The sequence below is a fragment of the Spermophilus citellus genome (genome assembly GCF_964194105.1).
Source record: "Spermophilus citellus genome assembly, chromosome: 16".
Classification (NCBI taxonomy): domain Eukaryota; kingdom Metazoa; phylum Chordata; class Mammalia; order Rodentia; family Sciuridae; genus Spermophilus; species Spermophilus citellus.
Genome location: NC_138196.1, coordinates 79,722,474 through 79,747,692, shown reverse-complemented (window position 1 = coordinate 79,747,692; position 25,219 = coordinate 79,722,474). Strand labels below are relative to the sequence as shown.

General features: G+C 43.6%; 1 protein-coding gene across 5 annotated transcripts in view; it reads right to left on the bottom strand.

Moving 5' to 3' along the window:
* Positions 1 to 8,916: 8,916 nt before the first annotated feature.
* EXTL3 (exostosin like glycosyltransferase 3) overlaps positions 8,917 to 25,219 on the bottom strand; it is a 113,491-nt gene continuing 97,188 nt past the window's right edge. For all 5 annotated transcript variants that reach the window (XM_081269232.1, XM_081269234.1, XM_081269235.1 and 2 more), the window contains 4 exons: positions 22,240 to 22,367; positions 18,402 to 18,546; positions 13,750 to 13,878; positions 8,917 to 9,591 (listed from right to left, as the gene is read on the bottom strand). In XM_081269232.1, coding sequence (XP_081125358.1) covers positions 9,382 to 9,591; positions 13,750 to 13,878; positions 18,402 to 18,546; positions 22,240 to 22,367 — 612 coding nt within the window. In that variant the 3' untranslated portion in view covers positions 8,917 to 9,381. The remainder of the gene's footprint in view (positions 9,592 to 13,749; positions 13,879 to 18,401; positions 18,547 to 22,239; positions 22,368 to 25,219) is intronic.

The following is a 25,219-nucleotide window of genomic DNA, read 5'->3' as shown; positions in this document are numbered from 1 at the left end:
CTGTCTCCAATAATTTTAGCTCACTATAATAACAAGACAAAATGAGAGAGTTTTCCCTGAACAACTCACAAGTACAGAGGAACAAATTTCCAGGACCATAAGTGCTTTGGGGACAGTCTGTATTTTCTATTTGTCTCAACATGAGGCTTTGGGAAAGAAGGGAAGAAAATCTTAGAAATGTGTAAGAATTACACTCCTAATATGCCTTTCTTGGTAGTCAGGTTTTTTGTTGTTGTTTTCCTTTAACTATACTTTGTAAACTTGAGAACCCAAACATACATGGAAAAATTCCTGTCATTGAAATCACTGTCATTCAAACTATGCTCTAAAATATTAATCTAACCCAGTGCCTCACATTGCTAGGCAAGTGCTCAGTGGAGGGCTTACTAATGAGATAGATGGTAACTGCATCCTGCAAGCTAAATCCAGCCCCCTTAAACTATAAAGATGATGTTGCATAGCAAATCTGATGTGGCCCACAAAGTCTAAAATATTTACTATCAATTCTTTTTCAATGTGTACAAAGGTAAATAACAGAATGCACATGTAATAAATAGCCCCCATCAGACCTGAACCCTCCCACATATAAAATTATAAATCCAGATGCTTCGAGCAGGCAGATTAGATCAAACAGTAACAATACTAGATAGAATGAATAATAATCACACACATAGAACTGGATTCATTAGCAAGTAAAGGAAAATCCTAGCCCAACTGAAGGATTCAGAACTTAAAGAGAGGAAGAAATGGCAGGTGAGTTTACATCTTCAGGGTAGACTAAAGAGCACTGCAGGATAACTAAACTTGTTCAGAAAACCTGGTTGTAGCAGCCTGAATAACAGGATGCAGTTCAGGACAGCCTTGGCTGCTATAATGAGGGGAAGATCCCAGGTCAGAGACTCCGAGCAGGACCTCTGAACTCTGTATTCTGCAGCAATCTCTGGCTGCTCCCTGCAACAAGCCTGCTAAGTATAAGTTGAAAACAAGAACCAACTATATACCACCTGCAAGAAATGCACATTAAACAGAAAGAGGAAAAGCCAAGTGAAAAGAAAGTGAAAGCAGCTGGCACAGCCTCAAGATACAGAACACTGCCCAAGATGATGACAGGGATGGCATTCCTGACTGGTTTCAATAACTCCAAAATAAGGGAAGTGAAAATCAACAGTATTGGTAAGGGGTAAATTCTTACACCAATGTAGTAATTACTAAAGTAACCTGACAAAAATAATTGGTAAATTAATGGATGACCTGAACAAAACTGTCCAAAACCTTAACCTAATTGATATTTCTTAGATACTATGCTCTATAGCTGCATAACTTCACCCCCCCCTTTTTTTTTTTTTTGCAAGTGTGTATGGTATATTTACTATGAAAGTCATATCCTAGGTGATAGGCCAAGTCTCTCTACATTTAAAAGGTTTGAAATCATATAGAAAATGTTCTCTCAGTTAGAACTTCATAAAATATTTCAGAACATGGCAAATCAAACATAATTCTAAAATAATTCATAAATCAAAGAAGACATCCAAAATCAATTAGAAAATGTTTTGAACTGAGTAATGATAAAAATAACAGCTCAAAATTTATATCACACTGTTAACATAGTGCTTAAAAGGTAATTTATAGCTTTACTGTTCATAGAAAAGACATAAAATTGACCTAAATTTTCACTTTAAGAAACTATACAACAAACTGAACCCAAAGAAAGTTGAATGAAAATAGAAACAAAAATCAACTGAAGGGGCTGGGGTTGTAGCTCAGTGGTAGAGCGCTCGTCTAGCATGGGCGAGGCCCTGGGTTTGATCCGCAGCACCACATAAAAATAAATTAATTGGGGCTGGGGATGTGGCTCAAGCGGTAGCGCGCTCGCTTGGCATGCGCGGGGTGCTGGGTTCGATCCTCTGCACCACATAAAAATAAAAATAAAGACATTGTGTCCACCTAAAACTCAAAAAAAATTTTTTTTTAAAAATTCTCTTTAAAAAAAAAGTAACTATGATATTTAAAGCAATCTTGGAGAAGACGAGCAAAGTTGGAGGACTCATACTGTATTTCAAGGCTAACTAGAAAGTTACTAATGAAGACGGAACGGTATTGGCACAAGGAGTCATCAGAATAGGAGAGCTCAGAAATGTTCAGTGATGACTTTGTCTCAGCACAGTCCCCAAATCAATCCCATGGAGAAAGTAAAGTCTTTTTAACAAATGGTGCTGGAATGATTAGTTACCCATATTTTATATATATGTAGATGGACACAACACCCTATTTTACATGTGGTGCTAAGGATCTAACCCAACACTTCTAGGCAAGTGCTCTGCCACCGAGTCACAACCCCAGCCCAAGATATCTGTAAATTTAAAAAAAAAAAAAAAAAAGAATTAGAACCTTGATCGCTACCACTTACCAAAGTATAAAAGCTAACACCAAAAACTTCTAGTAGAAAAATATATAATAACACCATATTCATAATTTAGGGTAGGCACAGGTTTCTTAAGGCCCAGAAAGCAGTAATAAAGTTAAAATTATCTTATCAAAAATCCCTCATTTTATCTCTTTTGATGAGATAAAAATTATCTCATCAAAAATTTCCCACAAGCTGGGAAAAATACTGTTACACAAGATATACCTGGGAATGGACTAATTGTCCAGGGTAAAGACACCTGAGGGCTGGGGCTGTGACTAGGTAGAGCCCTAGCATGCGTGAGGCACTGGGATCAATCCTCAGCACCACATAAAGTAAATAAAGACACTGTGTTATAGTTATACCTATAACTAAAAAATAAATATTTTTTAAAAACCCACCTAGAACTCAAGGACAATATATCCATAGGATGGAAGGTTATTCAGTAATTTAAAAAAAAGAAATGAGTATCAAATCATGCAACGGAATTAAGGAAACTTGGATGTATAGTATTAGGTGGAAGAAGCCAACGTAAAAAGGCTGTGTGCAGGAGGAGTCCAACAGCGACATTCTGGGAAAGGCAAACCTGGACTGGAGGGTAGGGAGAAGTCAACGGGTGGCTCATAAAAACGAGGGCCTTTCAGGCAGTGAGACGTTCCATATGGAATGGTAATTGTAGAAACATGTTGTAATACATTTGTCAAAAACTAAACACACAACATGAACAGTGGACTCTGATGCCAACTTTATGACAAATGTGTCACTAAACAATCTTCATGGACAAAAAAAATTATACAGATACTTCATAAAGGAAATATACATAAATGATATAAGCCTATGATAAATGCTTAGCATCATTGGTCATCAAGGAAATGCAAATTGAAACTTTACGATACAATCATCATTCACTTTCCAGATCTGCTAAAATCAATCAAGAGGACCATCTCACGGCAGTGAGGACGCAGAGCTAGAACACTTCATTGCTGGTAGTACAAAATCAAACATTCACTTTGCAAAAAGATCTAGCAGTTTCTTATGAAAGCAAACACACTTGAGTCTACCATGTTGCCCAATGTTCACTCAGGTATTTATCCAAGAGAAAGGAAAGGCCTTGTACATGAGTGTTCACAGCAACTTTATTCATAAAGACCAAAACTGGAAAGAGCCCAAGTATCTGTCAATAAAATGGAAAGATTTTATTATATCCCTACAAGGGAATACTGCTCTGCAATAAAAAGTACCAGATGAACTAACACCTGCAACATCGGATGGATCATGAAAACACTGCTAAGTTCCTGGAAGCCTCATACAAGTAAAAATTGTATGATACCATTTACATGATTCCAGGATAAGGACAACTATTCAAGATGGAAACAAATAAGAGCATTGCTTGTCTTCAGGTGGTGAGGGTAGGGACTGACTGGGAACTTTCTGGATTGAGCAACGTTCTATGTCTTTAGAGGGGTTTGGGTTATAGAGTGTATGAGTCAAGAGAATGCACACTTAGGATTTGTGCATTTTAGTGTGCAATTTTTTCATTAAAAACAGAAACAGCAGGGGCTGGGGATGTGGCTCAAGCGGTAGCGTGTTCACCTGGCATGCGTGCGGCCCGGGTTCGATCCTCAGCACCACGTACAAACAAAGATGTTGTGTCCGCCAAAAACTGAAAAATAAATATCAAAAAGTTCTCTCTCTCTCTCTCTCTCTCTCTCCTAAAAAAAAAAAAAAAAAAAAAAAAAGAAACAGCAGCTCAGAAGGTTGAGGCAAGAGGATCACAAGTTCAAGGCCAGTTTCAGCAACTTAGCAATGCCCTAAGCAACTCAGCAAGTCCCTGTCTCTAAATAAAAAATGGACAGGGGATGTGGCTCAGTGGCTAAGCGCCCCTGGGTTCAATCCCAGTACAAAAACCAACCCCCAAAAAAACCATATTAACTTCCAATTGATGTATGTGCTTATGTATTTAGAAGCAAGTATACTGATGTCACTAGCTTATTTGGCAATGTACCAAAAATAGGACAGATGAAAGGATGAGCCAGGATGGATAAGTGGCTGGGGATGGAGAGGTGAACTGCCATAAGTCAAGTGGAGTCACATGGCAGGTGGGTACACGGTTTGTTTTTATAATAAGATATTGGAGCCAATAGTTTTAATATTTTTTAGTTGTAGATGGACAGAATGCCATTTATTTACTGATTTATTTTTATGTGGTGCTAAGGATCGAACCGAGTGCTTCTCACATGCTAGGCAAGCACTTTTCCACAGAGCTACAACCCCAGCCCTGGAACTAATACCTGAGATAAAATTTAAATAATTTTGTGCTGACGGCCCTTCAATTTATTGACCAGGATTTGTAGTTTCATAAACATAAAGCCAAATATAGAAAGATATAACAATTTGCCTAATTAAACAGATCAGAAAACAGATTAAATTAAATAGCAAATCAAACCTGGCCCTGGCAGGGCTTCCCACCCTACTTTCATGTTCTCCAGGCCTTCAAATTCTAGACACACTATCTTACTCCCTTCATCAAGGAGATCGGAGGGCCAGCTCAGTATTTGCCTAGCATGCTTGCTTCTCAGCACCAGGAAAACAAAAACAATTTTTTTTTTTTTAATAATAAGTGGGTCTGAGGCTTTCAGGGGTGGAGGCTTCCTGTACCTGGCGCCTGGCCCTGGCAGTACTCAGGCACTGTTCAACTTGCTGCCAGGTGTGACTTTGGTAGGACCCTCTTCAGTTCCTTAAAGAATTAATTCATCAGAAAACCACCTATTAGGTGCTGTATTCCCAGGAAGCTTCCTCACGATGCCAGGGTAGTGGTAACCTATCACCATTCAGGAGGCAGTGGCCATAGTCAGCCAGCCTGTGGCTCTGATAGGAGACACAGGGACAACAGACACTTCTGAGGAGGCATCCTGAGGGCTGTGCTGCGGACAAACCATGAACGAAGCCCTGGCACTCAAAACAGAGGGGATGCAGAAGAGCCACCAAGAAGTTTGCGGGATTTTACCGAAAAGAGTGAGTTTTCACTGTGTGCCATATGGCGGGCTCTTTACTTCATACCATATGATAAGCAGAATTTTTGCCATCTTATTGGTTAAGCCCTGAAATAGATGAATTGCTCTCCACTAATGTCACAGGCAACACAGGATTTGAGCACATGTACACTACTCTTGAGCCCATACCTCCAATCACAGCATTATCCTTCTTAATAGCATTTTTGTAAACACAAGCCTTCAACTTGAGTGACAGGCACATCACCAGCTGGCAGAAACCCCCTTGGGTACCTGGGTAGACTGGAGCCAGAAGTGAGCACATTTTCTCCATGTGCAGTGAGACACACTGCCTGGGGCCTCATGTGCTTCCTCAAGTCCTCTGGGGCTGGGCAGGTGGTAACAAGGAGATCCTTGGGTGGCAGCCGCCTCAGGTCCATTCTCTAGACTGACCCCACAGCTGCTGCAAATGAGTCTGATCAACCTCAGCCCTGCTTCAACAAGCTTTGATTTTGAGCATTCTTAGATGGCGTCGCAACCCAAGCTCCCATCTCTTCCGTTCTCCTCCATGACTCAGGGTATGCTTCTGACCCACAGTCATATGGAAGTTCTAGGGTTGTAGACTCCAAAGGACTAGGCTGTGATACTGAAGCAGCAGCAACTAGAGGTGTAGGTGGAGGTGACTCCTGTCAGTCACATGATCCACAGAGCAAGCCCTCTCCCCTCTGCTGGGCCACGAACACTTAGTTTGGTATATTGTGCTGGGGAAGCTGACGCTCTTTAAAATTCCTAGGGGAAAAGGCAGTCTGAATGTACACCACAACCCCTGAAATAAGTGACACCTGAATGTGTGTCTGGTCAAAACGACTCATCCCAGAAATGGATGCTGGAAAGGTTGCCTGGACCCATCCATACACGTTTGGCATCCCCTCAGCCAGACTCCAAGCAGCTCTAAGACCTGTCACACAGCCCACAGCCTGACTTGGGACTGCTGCCAGCTGACCATGCACTGGTGACCACCTGGAATCAGGCCAGCACCTTGGTTCACTCTTCTGTCCCTGCTGAGGAAAATCGCAAAAAGACTTCAAAGCTGCTTGAGTTAAAGTCTCCATTTATTTTTGTTTTTTGTTTTGTTTTTTTTTTTTTTTTTTTTTTTACAAAAAAACGTAAGACCATTGTGCTCATGATTGGAAAAGGGGTGGATGGATGCACATGGCATGATACCAAAGAGCCCCCTTCAAAGCAGCATCTGGAACGAGGTGCTCCCTGGGCACACCCAGGCAGCTCCTGGACAGATGGCTCCCAGCCATCCAGCTCCTCTTCCTGGACAGGACCCGTTCAGGGTCGGTGAGTCCTGTGTGAGGCACAGCCCCCACCAAACAGAAGCACTGCTGGGGACAAATACACAAGGCCTGTGAGCACCTAGGAGGCTGTCACTAAGCTGGGCAGTCCTTGCCCTCAAGGTGAAGAGCAAGCTGGCTAGCTGGAAGCAAAGCCGTCTCATCGAGAGCTGAGGCCATGGAACAAGTCCTCCAGAACACAGCCAAGGAGGGCTGCTTCCCTGTGGCAGAGTCCCCACTATCCGGTGTCCCACAGTAAGCAGCATCAAAGGTAGGGCCCAGGGACTCTCCCAATCCCATCCTGCAGACAGCAGGCATTCCCAGGAGCACCTTCCTAAGAAACATGCATGTCCACTGCTTTCCCCTCACTGCTGAGGACAGTGCAGGAACAGGTCAGTGTCGACCAGGGGTCCTTCAAGTCAGTGTCCTGTCCGTCCCAACAGTGCTATCCCTGTTTGACCCTCCCACATCACAGCCTCCCTACAGCACATTTTGATGGTATCCATGGAGGGACCCACGGATCTGCCCCCACTGAAGGGGGTGGGGTCCTGCCACACAGACAGCTCTTCCCCAGGTCTCCACTGCATCCTCACATTAAAAGAAACAAAATAGCAGCCACATATATAGCTCAAAACACCACACTCTTTGGCTCCCCTGACAGAAGAAGGTTACTACTAAAATGAATGGTCCAGAAGTCAAGGAAAGGGCAGTTAGAAAGTAGGGTAAAGGGGTCTGGACCCCTTTGCTGGTTGCTGAGAAGCATAACCAAATTCCCCAGGTAGCTGCCTTGGCAGGAGCCACAAGATGCCAGTGGGAAGGTGTGGCGATGCCAGCCTGGGAGACCTAGGGCCTGCTGGCCGATGAGGAGAGCTCCCTTGGGTCAAGCCAGCTCTGGAGCTGAGTGGAATCTACAGGAAAGAGCCTGGCTTTAAAACAGTGGAGAACCCATTTGGTCCACACAGGCCGGAGGAGAATGTACCCCAAGAAATAGAAGCACAGGATGTCAAGGTCTAGGGAAGACGGAACTGGCTTAAGGCATGTGATGACCAGGACAGACCTGAGCTTTTGTTTGACTGCTGGGAACCTGTGCTCAACTCCACTTCCAGAAGTGGGACTCAGAAAAAAACAGTGGTTATGGGCTAAATCCCCAACAAACGACACCAACACCCTCCTGAGTTCCCCCACTGCCACTGTGACCAAAATTAGCTTATTTCACTTTCAGCCCAGGGAACAGAAATTAAACTGGTAGTGGAAACATAACAAAGTGTGAACGCCTGTTAAAGTCCAAGGCTGGATTTGAACTGCCCTAGCACATCACAGCCTCCCACTGTCCTAGCACACACCAAACCTCAGGGGGTCCTACAGACAACCTAGCATTAAGGGTCCAAAAACCACAGGTGACAGGTGGAGGTCCAGACAGAGGTGGGGGAAGGTGAATTTCACCAAGGTATTTATCCCAAGGCCAAGTGCCTTGCTGCAAGTCTTCTTCCCGGCCAGCCGGGTGGGATCCTCAAAGGTCACGTGCTTGTTGTATGCCAGAGCTAGCAGGCCCACAGACCACAACCACATCTTCAGGTACAGCCTGCAGCTTTCCTGCATCTCATCCAAGAAAACATCTGAAGGAAGCCCCACTCCAGAGGCACATGCTGTTCCCAGGAGTGCCAGCCAACCAGAGCCATTTGGCAGTGCGGGCCTTACTCCTGCCTCATTCTCTACTGCTTTATTCCTCTCTCTCAAATTAGGGAGAGAATGAGAGAGCAGGGGTAAGTCCTGGGACAAGCTCTGGCCTAATGACAAATCCTCAACCACTAGACCCAGCAGGTCGCTCCCCACTTAGCTGCTCTCTCCATGGTGCAGATCATCCCCAAGCTCCCTGGAGGAGGAACAGGAGGAGAAGCTGATTACAGATCAACAGCTGGCAAAAGAAAGGGTCAGGAACAGACCACAGATCCAGTCTTGTCCAAGGCCTGGTAAGAAGGCCAAGTCCATCCCTTTCTTTTTTCTGCACTCAGATGTCCCTGGGGCATGGGAGAGGTAAAGGATAAGCCAGGTAACAAGGCCAGAATCCATTTCCTCCAAATTGCAGAACACAAGGAGTCTGGTAGGACCCTCCCACAGAGAGAGGGGCAAAAATTTCAGACTCCTCCCACCAATATATATATATATATATATATATATATATATATATATATATATATATAGGTATATGTATGTGTGTGCATACATATGTACATACACATATAAGTGTATATATGCACACATATATAAATAAGCCTTGAGTGGCAGATCTGAAACTTTCTCTTTTTAAATAATAATAATAGTTGTTATTGAATTTAAAAACCACAAACCAGCTGTCCTGGGCTTTTGAACTAGTGAGTGACTCTCCAGAGTCCCCATGGTCCTCAGTGTGTGCTATCAGTCAGTGCCCTGTGTGGAAACCCCAGGTCTGATGACCAGGATTCCAGGCCCAGTGTGGCCGACTTCAAGAAAAAGGCAGCTATTTCCTTTCCACTATTCCCGCTGCCTCTCCCAGCAGAGGGTCTGGGCCACCCACCCAGTGGATGTCCCCAAGGTCCTTAACACCTTGGGAACCTTGGGAGCCATCTCCCTCACTCTCCCCTTCCTCTCCCCAAAACCTGCAATGCCCCTAGATGAACTTGAAGCACTTGGTCTTGTCATGGGGCAGGCGGGTCTTGAACAGCACAGAGTCCACCCTGAACTGAGTATATAGGAGGGGCATGTAACCGTACACCTTGACAAAGAAGTTGATACACTTGTGGCGCTCATGAAAGTGGGAATCATCATGTGACAGGGCCTGAGGGCATCCTGGGCATCGGAAAGTCCATCGTGATGTCACCTGGGAGCAGGGAAGAAAACACAGCGTAAGAATCATAATGCTCAGGTTGATAGGAACCTGGCAGCTCTGCCAACCCAACGCCATTTCCAGTGACACGCAGAACCAATGGCCCCACTCACACAGAAAAAGTCGGAAGCCAGGACATGAGCTCAGGGCTCTTTCCCACCATGTGCATATTTAAAACATTAGTAAGGCATACTTTCCAAATGACCTGAGCTTAACAGATATCAAAGACATTACAATATTTAGTGTTATTTGCCTCGGTAATTCTACTTTCAGTATTTATCTTGGTTGCATAGCAAATGTTAGTTTTTAATAGCAAAATACTGGAAAAGTACCCAACAAATGGGAAGTAGTTAAATGATTATAAAATACTATATGTCGATTTATGGAACTGGAAAACATCATGCTCATGAAATAAGAGACTCAGAAAAATCAAAGATCAAATGTTTTCTCCTTACATGTGGAAGCTAGAAAAAAAAAAGGAAAAGAAAGGTGGGAGATCAGATATCATAAATACACAGGGAGGATCAGAGGAGCACAAGATGGTGAAGGGAAAGTCACCTCAAGAATGTCACACACAGAGCTGAGGCTAGAATTTATGCTACTTGTGTGTCCTGCAAAGCCTCAATATGCTAATATAATTTAGACAGGCTTCTAATAGGCAGTGACCCCAGGCACAGGAAGAAACAAATGCAGATTTTCATGGCACACAATCCCAATTCTACTGTCCTTCCTATCCCCCCCCCCCACAACACACACTTCATTTCTCTTTGTCTAATCCATTGGACTTCTACTCTTCCCCTCCCCACCCTTCCTTTGTTATGGGTTAGCATCCACATATCAGAGAATATCTGGCCAACATTCCACTCTGCTCTCACTGAACCTGAACTGTTCCTCCTCATCCCAGACACCAGAATCCAACCTTGGAGGAAGTCCTCTAACCTGCAAATCACTCCATTCAACAACAAGATTTTATAACTGCTGGGGGGCTGGGGTTGTGGCTCAGCAGTAGGGCTCTTGCCTAGCACATGCAAGGCCCTGGGTTCGAGGTATTGTATCCAACTATAACTAAAAAATAAATATTAAAATCTTTTTTTTAAAGTTTTTAACTGCTGTTTTTACTGATGCAGTAGTTTCTACCTGTCTTAAATGATGTAACCCATCAGTAAAAACAATGACACTGTATCCCCAATATATTTTTGGATACATACACATATATATGTCATATATGCACACATATGTATGTCATATATGCACACACATATATGTATAGGAAATTAATATAAACCCAAGTTTGATCATTTATATTCAGTCCTGTGGAAATGTTCTTGCTGTACTCAGTAATGGTAAGGAAAATCCTTAGTAGATGCTGAAAACTAGGACCACTGAGAACAGAGAATGGGCTGAAGCTCCCCTGCCTCCCTTCTAGTCCTTCATACTGAAGCTTCCCCTTGTTCTCAGTGGTTTCTAAGATTTTAATCCTTTATTCCTAAGGAAGCATATCTCCATACTACATCTTTCCCCTCCTTGCAAAAGTAATAGATTATTCCAAGTAATATATTAATTCCTTTTTCTTTAAGTCAATATTGTTAAGACACTGAACATTATTGAAAGAACACTGCTAAATCAGTCAAACCTAACTCAAACAAGGAAGCAGCTGATCATCCTATTTCAAACAAGGAAAGAACATTATGACAGTGAAAATATGATGAAAAGAGAAGGGGAAATCACTAAATTGCCAGTCTCATCAATTTAGTGAGGTGCTAAGCAACTCAGTGAGATCCCGTCTCTAAATAAAATACAAAAATAGGGGGGAGAGGCCTCAGTGGTTAAGTGCCCCTGAGTTCAGTCCCCACCCGCCACCCAGAGAAAAGTAGTATCAATCTAGAATTGTTCTTATATTTCAGTATGATTGACAAAATTCACCAATTTTTTTTTTTTTTTTAAGTTTTCACTTGGTAAGAGTTGCATCCAGCCAGGTGCAATGGCACACACCTGTAATCCCAGCTACTCAGGAGGCTGAGGCAAGAGGATCACAAGCTCAAGGCCAGCCTGGGTAACTTAGTAAAACCCTGTCTCAACATAAAATTAAAAGGTTGAGAATGTAGCTTTGTGTTTACCAATCATGTGTAAGGGCCTGGGGTCAAGCACCAGACACAAACACACAGACACACACAGACACAGACACACACATACAGAGTGTTATGTATACCATGCCCAATTATTTCTCTCACTCTACACCAAAAAGATGGCTTAGCTAGGGCTGAGGATGTGGCTCAAGCGGTAGCGCGCTCGCCTGGCATGCGTGCGGCCCGGGTTCGATCCTCAGCACCACATACAAACAAAGATGTCGTGTCCGCCGAAAACTAAAATAAATATTAAAAATTTTCTCTCTCTCCCTCCTCTATCTTTAAAAAAAAATGGCTTAGCTAAGGAAACACTGGCCTAATAACATAGTAGACAAACATGTCTGCCAGTGCTCAGGTGATTGCCGTTACAGTTTCATACCTAATCACTCAGATATTTCCAAAATTTCAAGGATAATGCCATCTGATGTCCTACAGAGGCAGGAATAGAAGTGTACATCTTGACTGAAGTCCAGCCACTGAAGAAAGGAACAAGTGAAGAATAGGAAATTTTCCCCAGTCGTTAATTTCTTTGAGACCTCTGCCTCTCTACCTTAAAGATTATAAAGAAGTATGCCTTTCACTGTTTAATACTGGATCTGCCACTATACTTGGAAAATGTGTTGCTTTTGTTTGTGTAGCTGTGATCATGATCCAGATTTTTTTTTTTTAAATCAACTATTTGATACATGAGTTTACTAAGTGTTCTTTTGTGAGGCTTTACCACAAGTCTCAGCAACAGAAAAAACTACAAGGTGATCAGGAGTTAAGGAATAACCATGGGAAATACATGGCAAAAGATTTGCTTAGTGGGGCTGGGGCTGTAGCTCTGTGGTAGAGGGCTTGCCTTGCACATGTGAGGCATTAGGTTCACTCCTCAGCACCACATAAAAATAAACAAGATTAGGAAAAAAAAAGATTTGCTTAGTGAAACTGGATGCATGAGGCTCCCAAATGCATTTCTCTCCATCTTTGTTATACTTTGTTGTATTGAATGAATGTCCTCTAGTTACCACACTGTTTACCCCTAAATATACGATTTAAGTTATTAGAACATGCTGGCAGATACTTAATCCAGAAATTACCTTTGAAATGCAAGAATGAAATATGCACACGATATCATTTACTCACAGCACCACACCCACGAAGGAAACCTGTGTCCTAACCCTTACTGGGGTGCTTTGTTGCCTGAGCCTGCAGTGATGGGAAAAGGGATGGAACCAAGTTTTCTGTGTGCTGAATGTGAAGTTGGCTTATCTAGTCCAAGCCTGATCAGCAACTCCAGAACAAAAATCAGAATGCAAATTTCCAGAATTTTGAGTTTACTGCTTTTGAGCAAATAACTTATATAGTACCTACTTATGTGCCATGCACTTCTTAGAGGTTTCTGTGTGTTGACGCATAACTCCTTGGTTTTTTGTTTGACGGACACACCCACCCCACATGTCCCCACCCTCCTATTTGGCAACTTGGTAAAGCCTGTGGATTCCTGAATGATTTTAAATGAAAAAAATAAACTACATGGGATTACAAAAGAAACAAATCATATTGAAATACAGTAATGTACATAGCTGTTTTGTTAACACCTTAAATAACCAAATGTAAGGAAGAGTTAAAAACTACCACAAATTCAAAGCAGTGATGGACTGAAAGCCTAATTTAAGAAATTGCAGCAAATCTGATATGAAAATATGTGATTTCTTCTGGTCACAGACCAGTTATAGCATACACACACACACTATCCTTAGGAATCGTTGCCTACTTTATAACTGAAGGAAATACTAAATTTCAGTTATAGATGAGTGAAAATAAACCCGCAACATCCTTTCCACCAAGTTCCAAGCCCTCGGAGTATCCATCGACCTCAGGAGTAAAGAGCCCTGTAGTATCAACTCTAATCCTGCAGTCAAGTGGTCATTACCCACTTTACAAGGGGACTCAGGCACAACACCCTTATGGATTGCAGTGTAGCCAAACAAATGAATTAAGTTTGTGTGCATGCACAGTCCCAAAGGTAGTGGGGCCTCACCTTGATGGGGGGCTTCCGAGTGATGTGGGAAACAAGGAAGTTCATGGCAATGTCCTCACAGTTGATGTATTCGTCCACCATATCTCGGATGGCCTGGGGCATCACATAAGAATACAGGTAGGCATAATACTGTCAGGAGAAAAAAGGGAATCACATACTCTGTTAGAGGACACAGTTCTTTGGCTTTCAGCAAAACTACGCATGGATCTAAGGGCTGGCTGAAAGTGTGTGGAGGTGTTTGGGATGTGGCAATAACTGGGAAGCACTACTGGCACCTGGAGAGTTGGGCCAGGGTTGCTAACTACCTTTCAACACAAATCTGCAGTAAAGGATCACCCCACTCAAACTACTGTTGTTCCCCCTTTTGAGAAACCGAACTCCCATCATGTGATTTCATTGGTATTTCAGCAATGTTGAAATCAATAACAAAGCTTTGTAAAACCTATCCAGACACCGGTTCATTTGAACAATATTCTACCTATGACAGTGGTGATAAGAAATAATGAGGGGAGAAAGACTGGTTATCTTCTCAGTTCTCAAGAAATCACAGAACCATGAGACATTCAGTCTCTCTGGCCTCAGATTCCTCCTCACCATGGCCACCAGCTGCTCTCTGCTCCCAGCTATTACCACCTCCTGCCTGGCATACCCAGGGTCTCCCTGCTGCAGTGTCTCTTCCCTGCATGCTATTTCCCGCACAGCACACGGGGGGTGTTTAAACAGAAGTCCAACTCCAAACCTATCCTGCCTTTACTCCACACCCTCCAACTGCTTCCCTTCCCACTCAGAGGAGAGCCAGGCACCGTGGCATGCTCCTGTAATCCAGATCCCTGGGAAACTGAGGCAGGAGTCAGCCTGAGCACTAGGTGAGAACCTGGCTCACCTTCAAAGGGCTGGGTATGAAGATCAGTGGTAAAGTGCCCCTGAGTTAAACCCCCAGTACCAAAAAGCAAACAAACAAATGTTAGCTACATGTTCAAAATCTTTATTAGGCATTTATGATCAAAAAACTTGACTGTGGTACATTTGGAATGACCAATTTACTTTCTTTCAAGGGCAAAGGCAAGCGGGCGACTTTTGCTTTTGGATTTTTGTTTCTGTACTACTGGAGGCCAAATCCAGGGACTCACTCATGCTAGGCCTGAACTACATCCAAAGTCCTTTGATGAGTTTTTCCTCCCTTTTCTTTAAATTTTATTTTGAGACAGGGTCTCATTAAGTTGTCCAGACTGGTCTCAAACTTGCAATTCACCCTGCCTCAGCCTCCCAAGAAGCTGGGATTAAAAGCAGTGCCACCACACTCAGCTACATAAATGCATTTCTTTAAAATGTCACTTAAGAAGAGTGGAAATGGCAGGTCAGGTTCATGCATGTAAGACCCATCCACAGAGAGCTGTGGTCACAAAGCTCCAGCCAACTGCTGTGAAGCAGGAACACTGAGGGCCTGGCCTCCTTTTTTTTTTTTTTTTTTTTTTTTTTAATGCCCTCACAGATCAACTGTTTGATTCAGCACAATTTTCTTGTTAGATAAAGAACGTCTAGGGGACATGACAAAATAGAAAATTATAAAAAATGTCAACTTTTGAGGGCTGAAAGAATGTTCAGGTAACAGGCAGCAAGTTTATTATCTCATAAGAAACACTCTAAGCAATGCCATTTCATTGGAAACTTAATGAGACCCTGTCTCAAAATTTAAAGGGAGGAAAAACTCATCATTGGAAACCTAAGAAACCTAAGGATTATTTTTTGACATTTACAATTTGATGTTTGAAGATGAATATAACAAGTGCCTCTTTTTTTTAATGAGACTTTATTTTTTTAGAGCAGTTTTAGGTTCACCACAAAATTGTGAACAAAGTAGAGATTTTCCACATATTCCCTGCCCTCTCCATTTCCATCCCCCGTCAGAGTGGCACATTTGTTATGATCAGTAACCCTACGTCGACACATCATAATCACCCAAAGTCCACAGTTTACATTTAGGGCCCTTTTCCCCCCATTCTTTTTATTTTTTTATTGGTGCATTATGGTTGTGCGTAACAACCGACTCATTATATATGCATACACGTACACATTGTAACAATACAGTTCGGACAATATCACTCCCCAGCACTTCCCTTCCACCCCCTAGTCTTTTCCCTCTATTGCTTCCCTTTGATTTCCATGACATCTGCCTTTATCTTCCTTCTTTCTCTTTAGCTTCCACATATGAGAAATACTTCCCTTGACCCGAGTTTGATTTACTTCACTTAATATAATGGTCTCTAGTTTCAGACATTTTCTTGGAAAGTGCCACAATTTCATTCTTCTTTATGGCTGAATAAAACTCCACTGGGTATACACACCACATTTTCTTTGTCCATTCATCCACTGATGGACACCTAGGCTGGCTCCACAGTTTGGCTGTTGTGAATTGTGCTGCTATAAACATGGGTATGGATTTATTACTGTAGTGTGATGACTTTAATTTTTCGGGAAAATTACCAAGAAGCAGTATAGCTAGGTTTATGGTTCCACACCTGGTCTTTTGAGGAACCTCCATACTGATTTCCATAGTGGTCGTACTAATTTACAATCCCACCAAAAGTATAAAGTGTTCCTTTTTTCTCCACATTCTCTCCAGCATTTATTATCTGTGATCTTGTCGACTGCCATTCTGACTGGTGTAAGACAAAAATCTCAGTGTAGGGAAATTTGCATCTGCCTTATTGCTAATGATGTTGAACATTTTTTCCTATATTTGTTATCTATTTGTATTTCTTCTTTTGAATTGTTTAATTTATTTGCCCATCTATTAATTGGGTTATTTGAGTTCTTTATTTATTCTAGCTATTAATCCTCTGACTGAAGAGGAGCTAGTGATGACTTTCTCCCATTCTGTAGGTTCTCTTCACATTCCTAATCGTTTCCTTTGCTGTGCAGAAGCTTTATAATTTGATGCCATCCATTTATTAACTCTTGGCATTATTTCCTGAGCCCTAGGGGTCCTATTGAGAAAGTCATTGCTACATGCTGAAGTGTTGACCCTACATTTTCTTCAAGGTGTTGCATAGTTTCTGGTCTAATCCGAGGCTTTGATGCATTTGGAGTTGATTTTTGTGCAGGCTGGGGGAAAGGGTCTAGTCCCCTCCTTCTACATGTGGATAACCAGTTGGCCCAGCACATTTGTTAAAAAGGGTATCTTTTCTCCAGGGCGTGTTTCTGGCACCTTTGTCAAGGATCACATGACCATGTCTGTGTGGTTCGTCCCCATGTCTTGCAGTCTGTACCTTTGGTCTATGTCTGTTTTATGCCAGGACCACACAGTTTTTGTTGCTGTAACTCTGTAGTCGAATTTGAAGTCAGGTATTGTGTGCCATCAGCACTGCTTTTTTGGCTTAGAATTGCTTTGACTATTCTGGGTCTCTTATTCTTTCAAATGAATATTTAAGACTTTTTTCTAGGTCTGAAAAATGTCATTGGTATCTTGATGGGGATTGCATTAAATCTGCATATTGCTTTTGGTAATATGTTGGCCTCCATTTTTATCACAATCCAGATTTTTTTTTTACAAAATATTCTGATTTTTAAAAGGTGAAAGTGGGTAACACTGGGGGAGCAAAAGCATTTCTGTGAGCCAAGTGGAGTTCCATGGCTATGAGTTTGTAAATTTTGCTCTAGATTTTCAAATAGAAAAAACAGTAAGCTTCATTCAGAAAACTATTTATTTATTTAAAATAAAGGGATATGACCATTATTTTTAAAAAGCAATCAGTTTGAGAAGGAAGATTTATCAGCAAACAAATAAATTCTCAAGGTATGAATGAGCAGACACTAAGCAGTGGCTCCTGAGATGAGCACTCGTTAGAGGTGGTTTCTTGACCACCTGCTGTCCAACACTCTACCCCTCTCACCACACTTGCAATCTTGTCCAGATCCACCAGAGTTTGGAAACACCAGGGCAAACTTTAGGAATGAACTTCATACATTAAGTACTTACATTCAGACCTGGTGTGTACTTGACTCTTAGAGCACATCTCAACTCTGACCAGTCACTTCTCAAATGTTCAGTAGCCACATGTGGCCACAAGAGGCCAGTGACTACTTTATAGAAGAGGAACAGAAGGAAGATGAGTCGGGAGCAAAACCAGCACAATACAGCGCTAATAATACGGGGGAGGTACAGTAACTGAAGGACTCACACTTTGGGTGTTCAGTGAAAACTGGGATATGAGTGGAGAAAGTGACAAGCTGAGGACTCAGGCAGAATTGGCAGGGCCCCCACAGAGATTCACAGTGGGCTGGGGACAGTAGTGGTTACTCTGAGTCAGAAGAGCACCAGGTTTAGCCTGCTGATGCTGGGCCTGGGTGGGACGGCGATGCTGATGCTGGAAGGTCTGACAGCCCCTCTGGCCCAGTGCCTTCCATTAATACAGAGGAGGGCCAAACCCTGCAGGGAAACTGGCCTTCACAGCCTCATGCAACCGCACAGGCAGCCTTCATCCTAACTTTTTACTCCACAGTTTCACTAAGCATAACTGGAGTCTTTAAAAACAGGAATGACCTATCTCTACCACAGAAGAAGCAGGAGAAGAGCTGATGTAAAGACAGCATTTCACTACCAAAGACTCAACAGCTACTAAGAGCATGCCACTGTAACCAGCTTGTCTCACCTTGTGGAAGAAGGCAGCACCTGTCAGCACCATGGACAGCTCACAGGAGTAGTTGGAGTTGTAGAGCCAGGACTGGTGAGGGATGTCCCACGCATGGTACCGGCCAGGGAAGCCCACGATGCGGTCCCGTGCTTCTCTCCACACCCTCAAAAACACAAGTGCACACACACCTGAGTACACAGCTCTTGGGCCATCAGGAGCACTTAAAAGGAGTGCCTTTACCTTGCAGGCCCTCTGACTCCTCAGGCTCTGTGTGTGTGTGTGTGTGTGTGTGTGTGTGTGTGTGTGTGTGTTTGTTTTAACAAATCACAAGCCACACAGAATAAGAGGATATAAACCACATCGTGCGCTGCCTCCTTAATAAGCACTGCTTATTACGCCACTAGTTTCTGGCAGCCAGCATTTCTCCAGTGCTGAGTGGGAGTGGGTCTCCGGGATGTTGTATGTACAGCAATCTACTAAGCAGCAGGAAGAAGAGATCCATATTTATTTATTTTAATTTAATTTAATTTCTTTTAAAAGGCTTCCTTTTAACGAGCACCATGCCCGAGCTCAGCAGGGCACACACGCTCTGTTGTCTGTGTGTGTGTATTCTCTTCTTTCTCTCAGAGGGCACATCATGGGGAATGTCATGGGGAATGTGTGGAGGCCACTGGTCTGACCCAAGAGACTCCAATGCACAGTCTGATTCCTAAACTGAACGGGGCTGAGCGAAACCTGAATAGTGAGAAGTGCTTTGCAGACCCATGTAAATGAAAGGTTCCATTACATCCGAGAAGTAAATTGAGAATTCACTGTTTCAGTATGTTTGATAAGTTTCAAGAGAAATTTTTGTATCATTTCCAAATTTATAGGCAAAGTAGAATAAATAAAACCAGTCCCAAGATTCACAGGCTGAAATCAAGAGAGTGAAAGACATCAGCTCCACCGAACCCAACAGGACCTAGAAGGTCTTTAGGAGAATCAAGCTGCCTGAGAAACACCCCTGCCCCTGACAAGAATCTGATTCCTGAACCAAAAGACTCCACTTCCAAAGAGCTCCTCTCCCAATAAGGTTGAAGGCAACTGATCTAGTCCAACAGATGACGAATCACAACTTCTATCCCAATACCTTCATGTGTAGGGTTTTTAAGACAACTGAAGAAATAAATTAAAAAAAAGAAAGAAATTTAGTTACAGGTGGATACAATGTTTTTATCTTACTTTATGTGGTGCTGAGGATTGAACTCAGTGCCTCATGAATGCCAGGCAAGCCCTCTAAAGCTCTGAGCCACAACCCAGCCCCTAGACAACTGATAATTTCTTGATTATGACAAAATATACACACAGAAAGTTTGCCTTTTTAAGGACGTGTAGTTCAGTGGCATTAAAGATATCTGCACTGTTGTGCAACCATCACCACCACCTACCTCCAGAACTTTCAGTTTCCCCAAATTAAACTTTATCCCCTCAAACACTAACTCCCCAGTACCACTCCCTAACTATGTCCTCCCCAGGCCCAGGAACTCACCACTCTACCAGTCTCTATGGATCTGACTGTTCCGGGTGCCTCACTGAAGTGGAATCACAGAGTACACCTTTGCGTACACACGTCAGAGAACTGCAGACGCTGCCCTGGTCACTCCATGGACATCTTCTCCACCCTGACCCCATCTGCCTCCTCGCTGGCTGCAGAAATCTGAGTAGGTCAGGACCCATCTTTTGCCAGAGGGAAGGGTTCTTATATGGTCCCTTTCCTTTCATACCTAAGTCTGTTTCATTCTCAGGTGAAAAAAGTAAACTGAGGAGGTTAATAAGGAAAAGCTTTTAGATCAAGGGATGCCCAAAGAGATGAGGAAAGATCAGGGCGGGAGGAGGTCAGGTGGAACATCAAACACAACTCACCAGTTCCACTACCTGAGGCTAAGCCTCAAATTTCAAATGACTATTAAGAGATCATTAAAAGGCTTCCTGTTATTTTTCTCGCCACTTGGAAATCTGCTGAGAAATGGCATGGAAAAAGGTCAAAAGTTCTCCTAAATCAGAAGCTACAGAAGTCAGCCAACCAGTTTCTTAATAAAATTCAAACTCATCAAAGCTGAGCCTCCTTATCTAAATCATTCTTGGGAGGGAGGGGTGACAGTCGGTTCTCCTGTTAACACCCATGGCTCTGTTCACAGCCCCAAGGCCCTCAGAAGGCTCTAAACTGCATCATGCCATGTAAAAAATACACTCCCTCTCCCCACCACCTAGGACAACATCTGGATAGCAATAGGCCATTTCTGGAATGGTTATGTGGCTTTGTCTTTCATACAGACAGGTGGACAAGCAGCTATTTATTTTTGTGTACAAAGGAACACACCCAGTTAGCAGGAATTTTTTTTTTTAAGTCACAGCCAGCAACAGACTTGCTTCAATAATCTAGTAAGAGGCCAAAGGAAATGAGAGAGGTTGTTGAGGAGAGAAAAGAATAGATGTTCTAATGTGTCAGAAATGTGTGGAGTTGTTCTTCATACACAGATGTAAAACACAGAGCGATAAAGTTGCTGCTTCCATCTGCCAAGAAACCTGAGGGTGAGCGAGTGGGGGGGTGGGGGTGCACCCGAGGGTGAGCAAGGGTGGGAGAGGGGCCTCCAGCACACAGAATGGAAGCGCAGCTGCAAAGAAAGAGCTTTGTCCACAATCCAAACTTAATTTGCAGGAGACCCCCAAGCAAGCCCACTCCAGAGCTTCTCAAACTATCTGAAGCACCCAACTAATTTTTCCCATGTATTGTGAACTAATATTTTGGTAAAATATAATAATTTATAACAATAAATGAAATGCATGGGCCCCCCTGTTGCTTCTGGGCTGCCATGAGGTGAGCAGCTTTGCTCCACTGCACCCCTCCCTCCAGGATGTTCTGCCTCTCCACAGGCTCAGCCACGTCACCATAGACTGGCACCTTGAAAAATGTGAAAAATCTCTCCTCCTTTTAACAAATAAACTGAGTGTTTTCTAAAATACAACACCAAAGAACAAAGAAAACAAAGCTAAACTGGACTTCAGCAAAATGCAAAACTTTGTGCTTCAAGGGCTACCATCAAGCAAGCGAAAAGACACACAACATGGGCACCACAGATGTCAAGTACCATCACCGCCACCTTCTCCTCCTCCCCCATTTTCCTACTGCATCTTTGTGTCCCACCCGCTCTTCCCAGGCCCAGGATTCTGTACTGCTTCAACACACAGCAACACAAAAGAACAAAGATACACAACACCAAAGAACAATTCATGATGGAACTCATTCATTCTAGCAGACTTAGCCTGAAGGCCCTTGGGGATCACATGGTCCACATGTTCCTTTAAACACGGAGAAACTGACATCCAGAGTGACGACACCTAGCCAGCAGCTGCAGGAGCTGGCCTCTCACTCCTCTACCTGCCTGGGAGTTGGTCCCCATTCCTTTGATGACACCAAGCTCTGAATATTTTTGAGAGAATACACTTTGCTTCTACTCTAAGCCTACAGGGTTTGAGGTCAAGGATGATATACCTGCAGCTCCAGGAGCAGGTGCGAAACCCTGGTCCAGCCAATCAATGAATCCCACCTCCCTAGCCTCAGGGAAGAACCTATGTGAGAGCAGAGCAGGAGAGGACAAGAAGTAGAATCCTCCAGCACCAGGGTCCTGGACAGCCCTGGCTGACCTAGCCTTTCTACCTCTGAGGGCTTCTCTGTCACTGTCACCAAGAAACCCATTTTGCTCCCTAATCCAGGCCTGAGTTATTGTTTTCTCCCATTTTGCTCCCTAATCCAGGCCTGAGTTATTGTTTTCTATCACTTGCACACTCAAGTGTTCTTGACTGAAAAAGTCCTCACCGAAACCCAAACATGATTTCATCGTGGCGGAGGTGAGCATCATCATCAATGGACAGGATGGCCTCGGTTTCAATCTCATTCCAGGGCAAGAATCGATTGTTCAAACTGTTCTTCTCAGTACGAACCACCTGGAGCAAGGGAGAAAAATGCAAGAAATCAATGCCGCATTACAAAGCAGATTCAAAACTGTCCTTAGGTCCAAGAAGACTAGCTAAGTCTACTGAGTCATTTGGCCTGATTACCTACCAAATGTAAAATCAAGCATATGCCTTTCAGGAATAAAAACTGCCTTTCGATTCAAAAACTATACAAGGATTTCACATTCAAACTTTATTCACTGTTAACCAATTTTCTTGTGAAACAAACTGATGCTGAGGATCTTCCTGTGAACACAACCTAGGAAATTGAAAATATCCTTCCCAGAGAACACAAGGTGGCCAAGTGGAACTGAGGGTCCAGTTCCCAGCCCCAAGGCCCCCAGCCTGTCCACAAATTCTTAAAACCAAATTCTGAAATCCCTCAAGTCTACATCATTTCTGACCCACAACTTTAAGGCTTTGGGGGGAAATACAAAGCAGGAAAAAAAAAAAAAAAACAACGCACAGCCTATCCTGTTGAGATCAGCCACTTCTCACTGCAGTGCCCGCCTCCAGTGCTGACCGCACAGCCCAAAGCCAGTTTCCCTCTCAAGCTGGACAGAGTGGAACAAAGAGCCAGGTCCTCTGTCCATCAAGTCAATCACCCTGTACCCAAGCAAGGTGACCCATACATGCAAGGCAACATTTGCTTCATAAAACAAGGGTCAGTACCCCAAAGGGTAGAATGGTATTATACCCCAAAAAAAGTTTACTTGAACCAGACCCCAGATAAGCCCAGTTCACCTTCAGTGCAGCTGGCAGCTTTGTTAGTCGCCTGGCCGCCTAAGTCTCAATCATTAATGGCTGCAGTCATACTTAGACAGCTCACTTTATTTTTACAGAATCTTCAGATAATTAGTCCCAGTGATGAGGAGCTTTCATTTCATTCTCAAGAAACAAAGAGCATCTCATGGAGAATGGTCTTTTTAGAAAGCCGGGAAGGTCATCTTACTGTCAACAGACACTTCCCTTGTACTGAGGATAGCTTCTACCTGGCTTGGCGTGTCAACGGTACCTGAAGTGTTGGAGCTTACATGTGGTTCCAAGGAACTCCATGACCAAACCAGCAAGCTCGCCTCAGCTTAAAACACGGCTCCTTCCCCTCTACAAACAGTCTCCCCCAGAGACCCATCTGCCTGCAGATGCCTCTGGTCACACCCCCACTTGTCAGAACGTCACGTCTATGTTCTTGAAGCAGAGAACTTGTACTGGAATTCATTCATTCTAGCAGACTTAGTCTGAAGGGCTTTGGCGATCTCATGGTCCACATTTCTTTAAACATGGAGAAACTGACACCCAGAGTGACGAGACACAGCCAGCAGCTGCAGGAGTGGCCTCTCACTCCTCACCCCAATCCAGTCCTTCCTGCTAAGCCGAGGCTAACTTTATGAACTTCTTCAATCCAAATGCATTCTTTTTTTTTTTTTAATAATGAGTTTTTTATTTTTTAGTTGTAGTTGGACACAATACCTTTATTTGTTTATTTTTATGTGCTGCTGAGGATCGAACCCAGGACCTCGCACGTGCTAGGCGAACACTCGACTGCTGAGCCACAACCCCAGCCCAATCCAAATGCGTTCTTAATGTACATACCATCAATTATGTAAAATAACTCATCACTTGGTGTGTCACTCTACCTCAACCCACAGGTGCTTTTGCCCAAATCACAGCAAAAGATCTGCAACAGGTGTGCTGCTACAGACACCAGGCATCAGAGCCGAGCAAGAGACACCAAAATCCACCTCGTCCACAAGCACGTCAGACACATAACGCCCCGTCTGTGGCAGAGGGCCTGCACTGAGCTTCAGAAACAGAACCAAGCAGCTGTGGCCTGAGGCAGGAGGAGAGCAGCCAATGCGGAGCCTCCAAGTTCCCATCTCAGCAGCTGCTGACTCCCCAGGGAGCACCATTTGGCAAGTTTTGTACGACACATCCCAATTTCAGAAATGTTAAAACAAAAATGAGGTCCAACTCAGGATGGAATACAGCAGCAGCTCAGGCCCCAATGCACCCACCTCACCACTGACTCTTCATTCCCAACACACCTAGCATCCGCTTCTCACCACACTGCAATCCTGCCAGTTGGCTGAACTGCTCCTCAGCTGGAACAGTGGACATTCACAGCCAGGTCTCCCAGGGAAGACCCACCTCATGGAGTAGCTGAGAGACAGCCTGCACATTCACATGTAGCTGACCACTTTGTGGGTCAACCTCCAGGAGGCTCATCTACGGCAGAATTAGTGATGGCAAAAGAGCAGAGCCAGAGCACCCATGGGATCCACAGCCCAGCAGCAGTGACATCACTGGGGCTGTAGAAAGGCAGGCCCTGAGCAGCCCTGACAGGATCTGCATTTCTCAAGACGCCTTGTGACTGCTGTGCACACTAAATTTTGAGAAGTGTTAGAGCGAAGGGAAAAGCACGGCTTTGGAGTGAGGACCATACTAGCTACACCACCATGGCACCATGCTGTCCACAAAAACTGAAGTTATTTATAAGCCAAATAAGACAGACAACCAAAAATGTGAAAAGGAAAAACAAAAAAAAAAACCTAAAATGATCACACTCCGATACCTAGAACACATCCAAAATAATCTAACTGGTTTACAAAATGAACCAAACCAAGAGAACCTACTTATTATAAGACCAGGGTGGAGTCAGAGATGGAGGAGCAATGTGGCCGAGACGTGGCCTGGATTTCACCTCCAGCTTTCCAGTAAGTCTATTAAAATCCATCACTTGGGTAATCAAGAGGCAAGAAAGGAATCACCATTGATGCTAGGAACACAGTGCCCCTCCCCTGGACCAGAGCTGACAGCAAGATGTGCAGGTACAGGAACCGCAT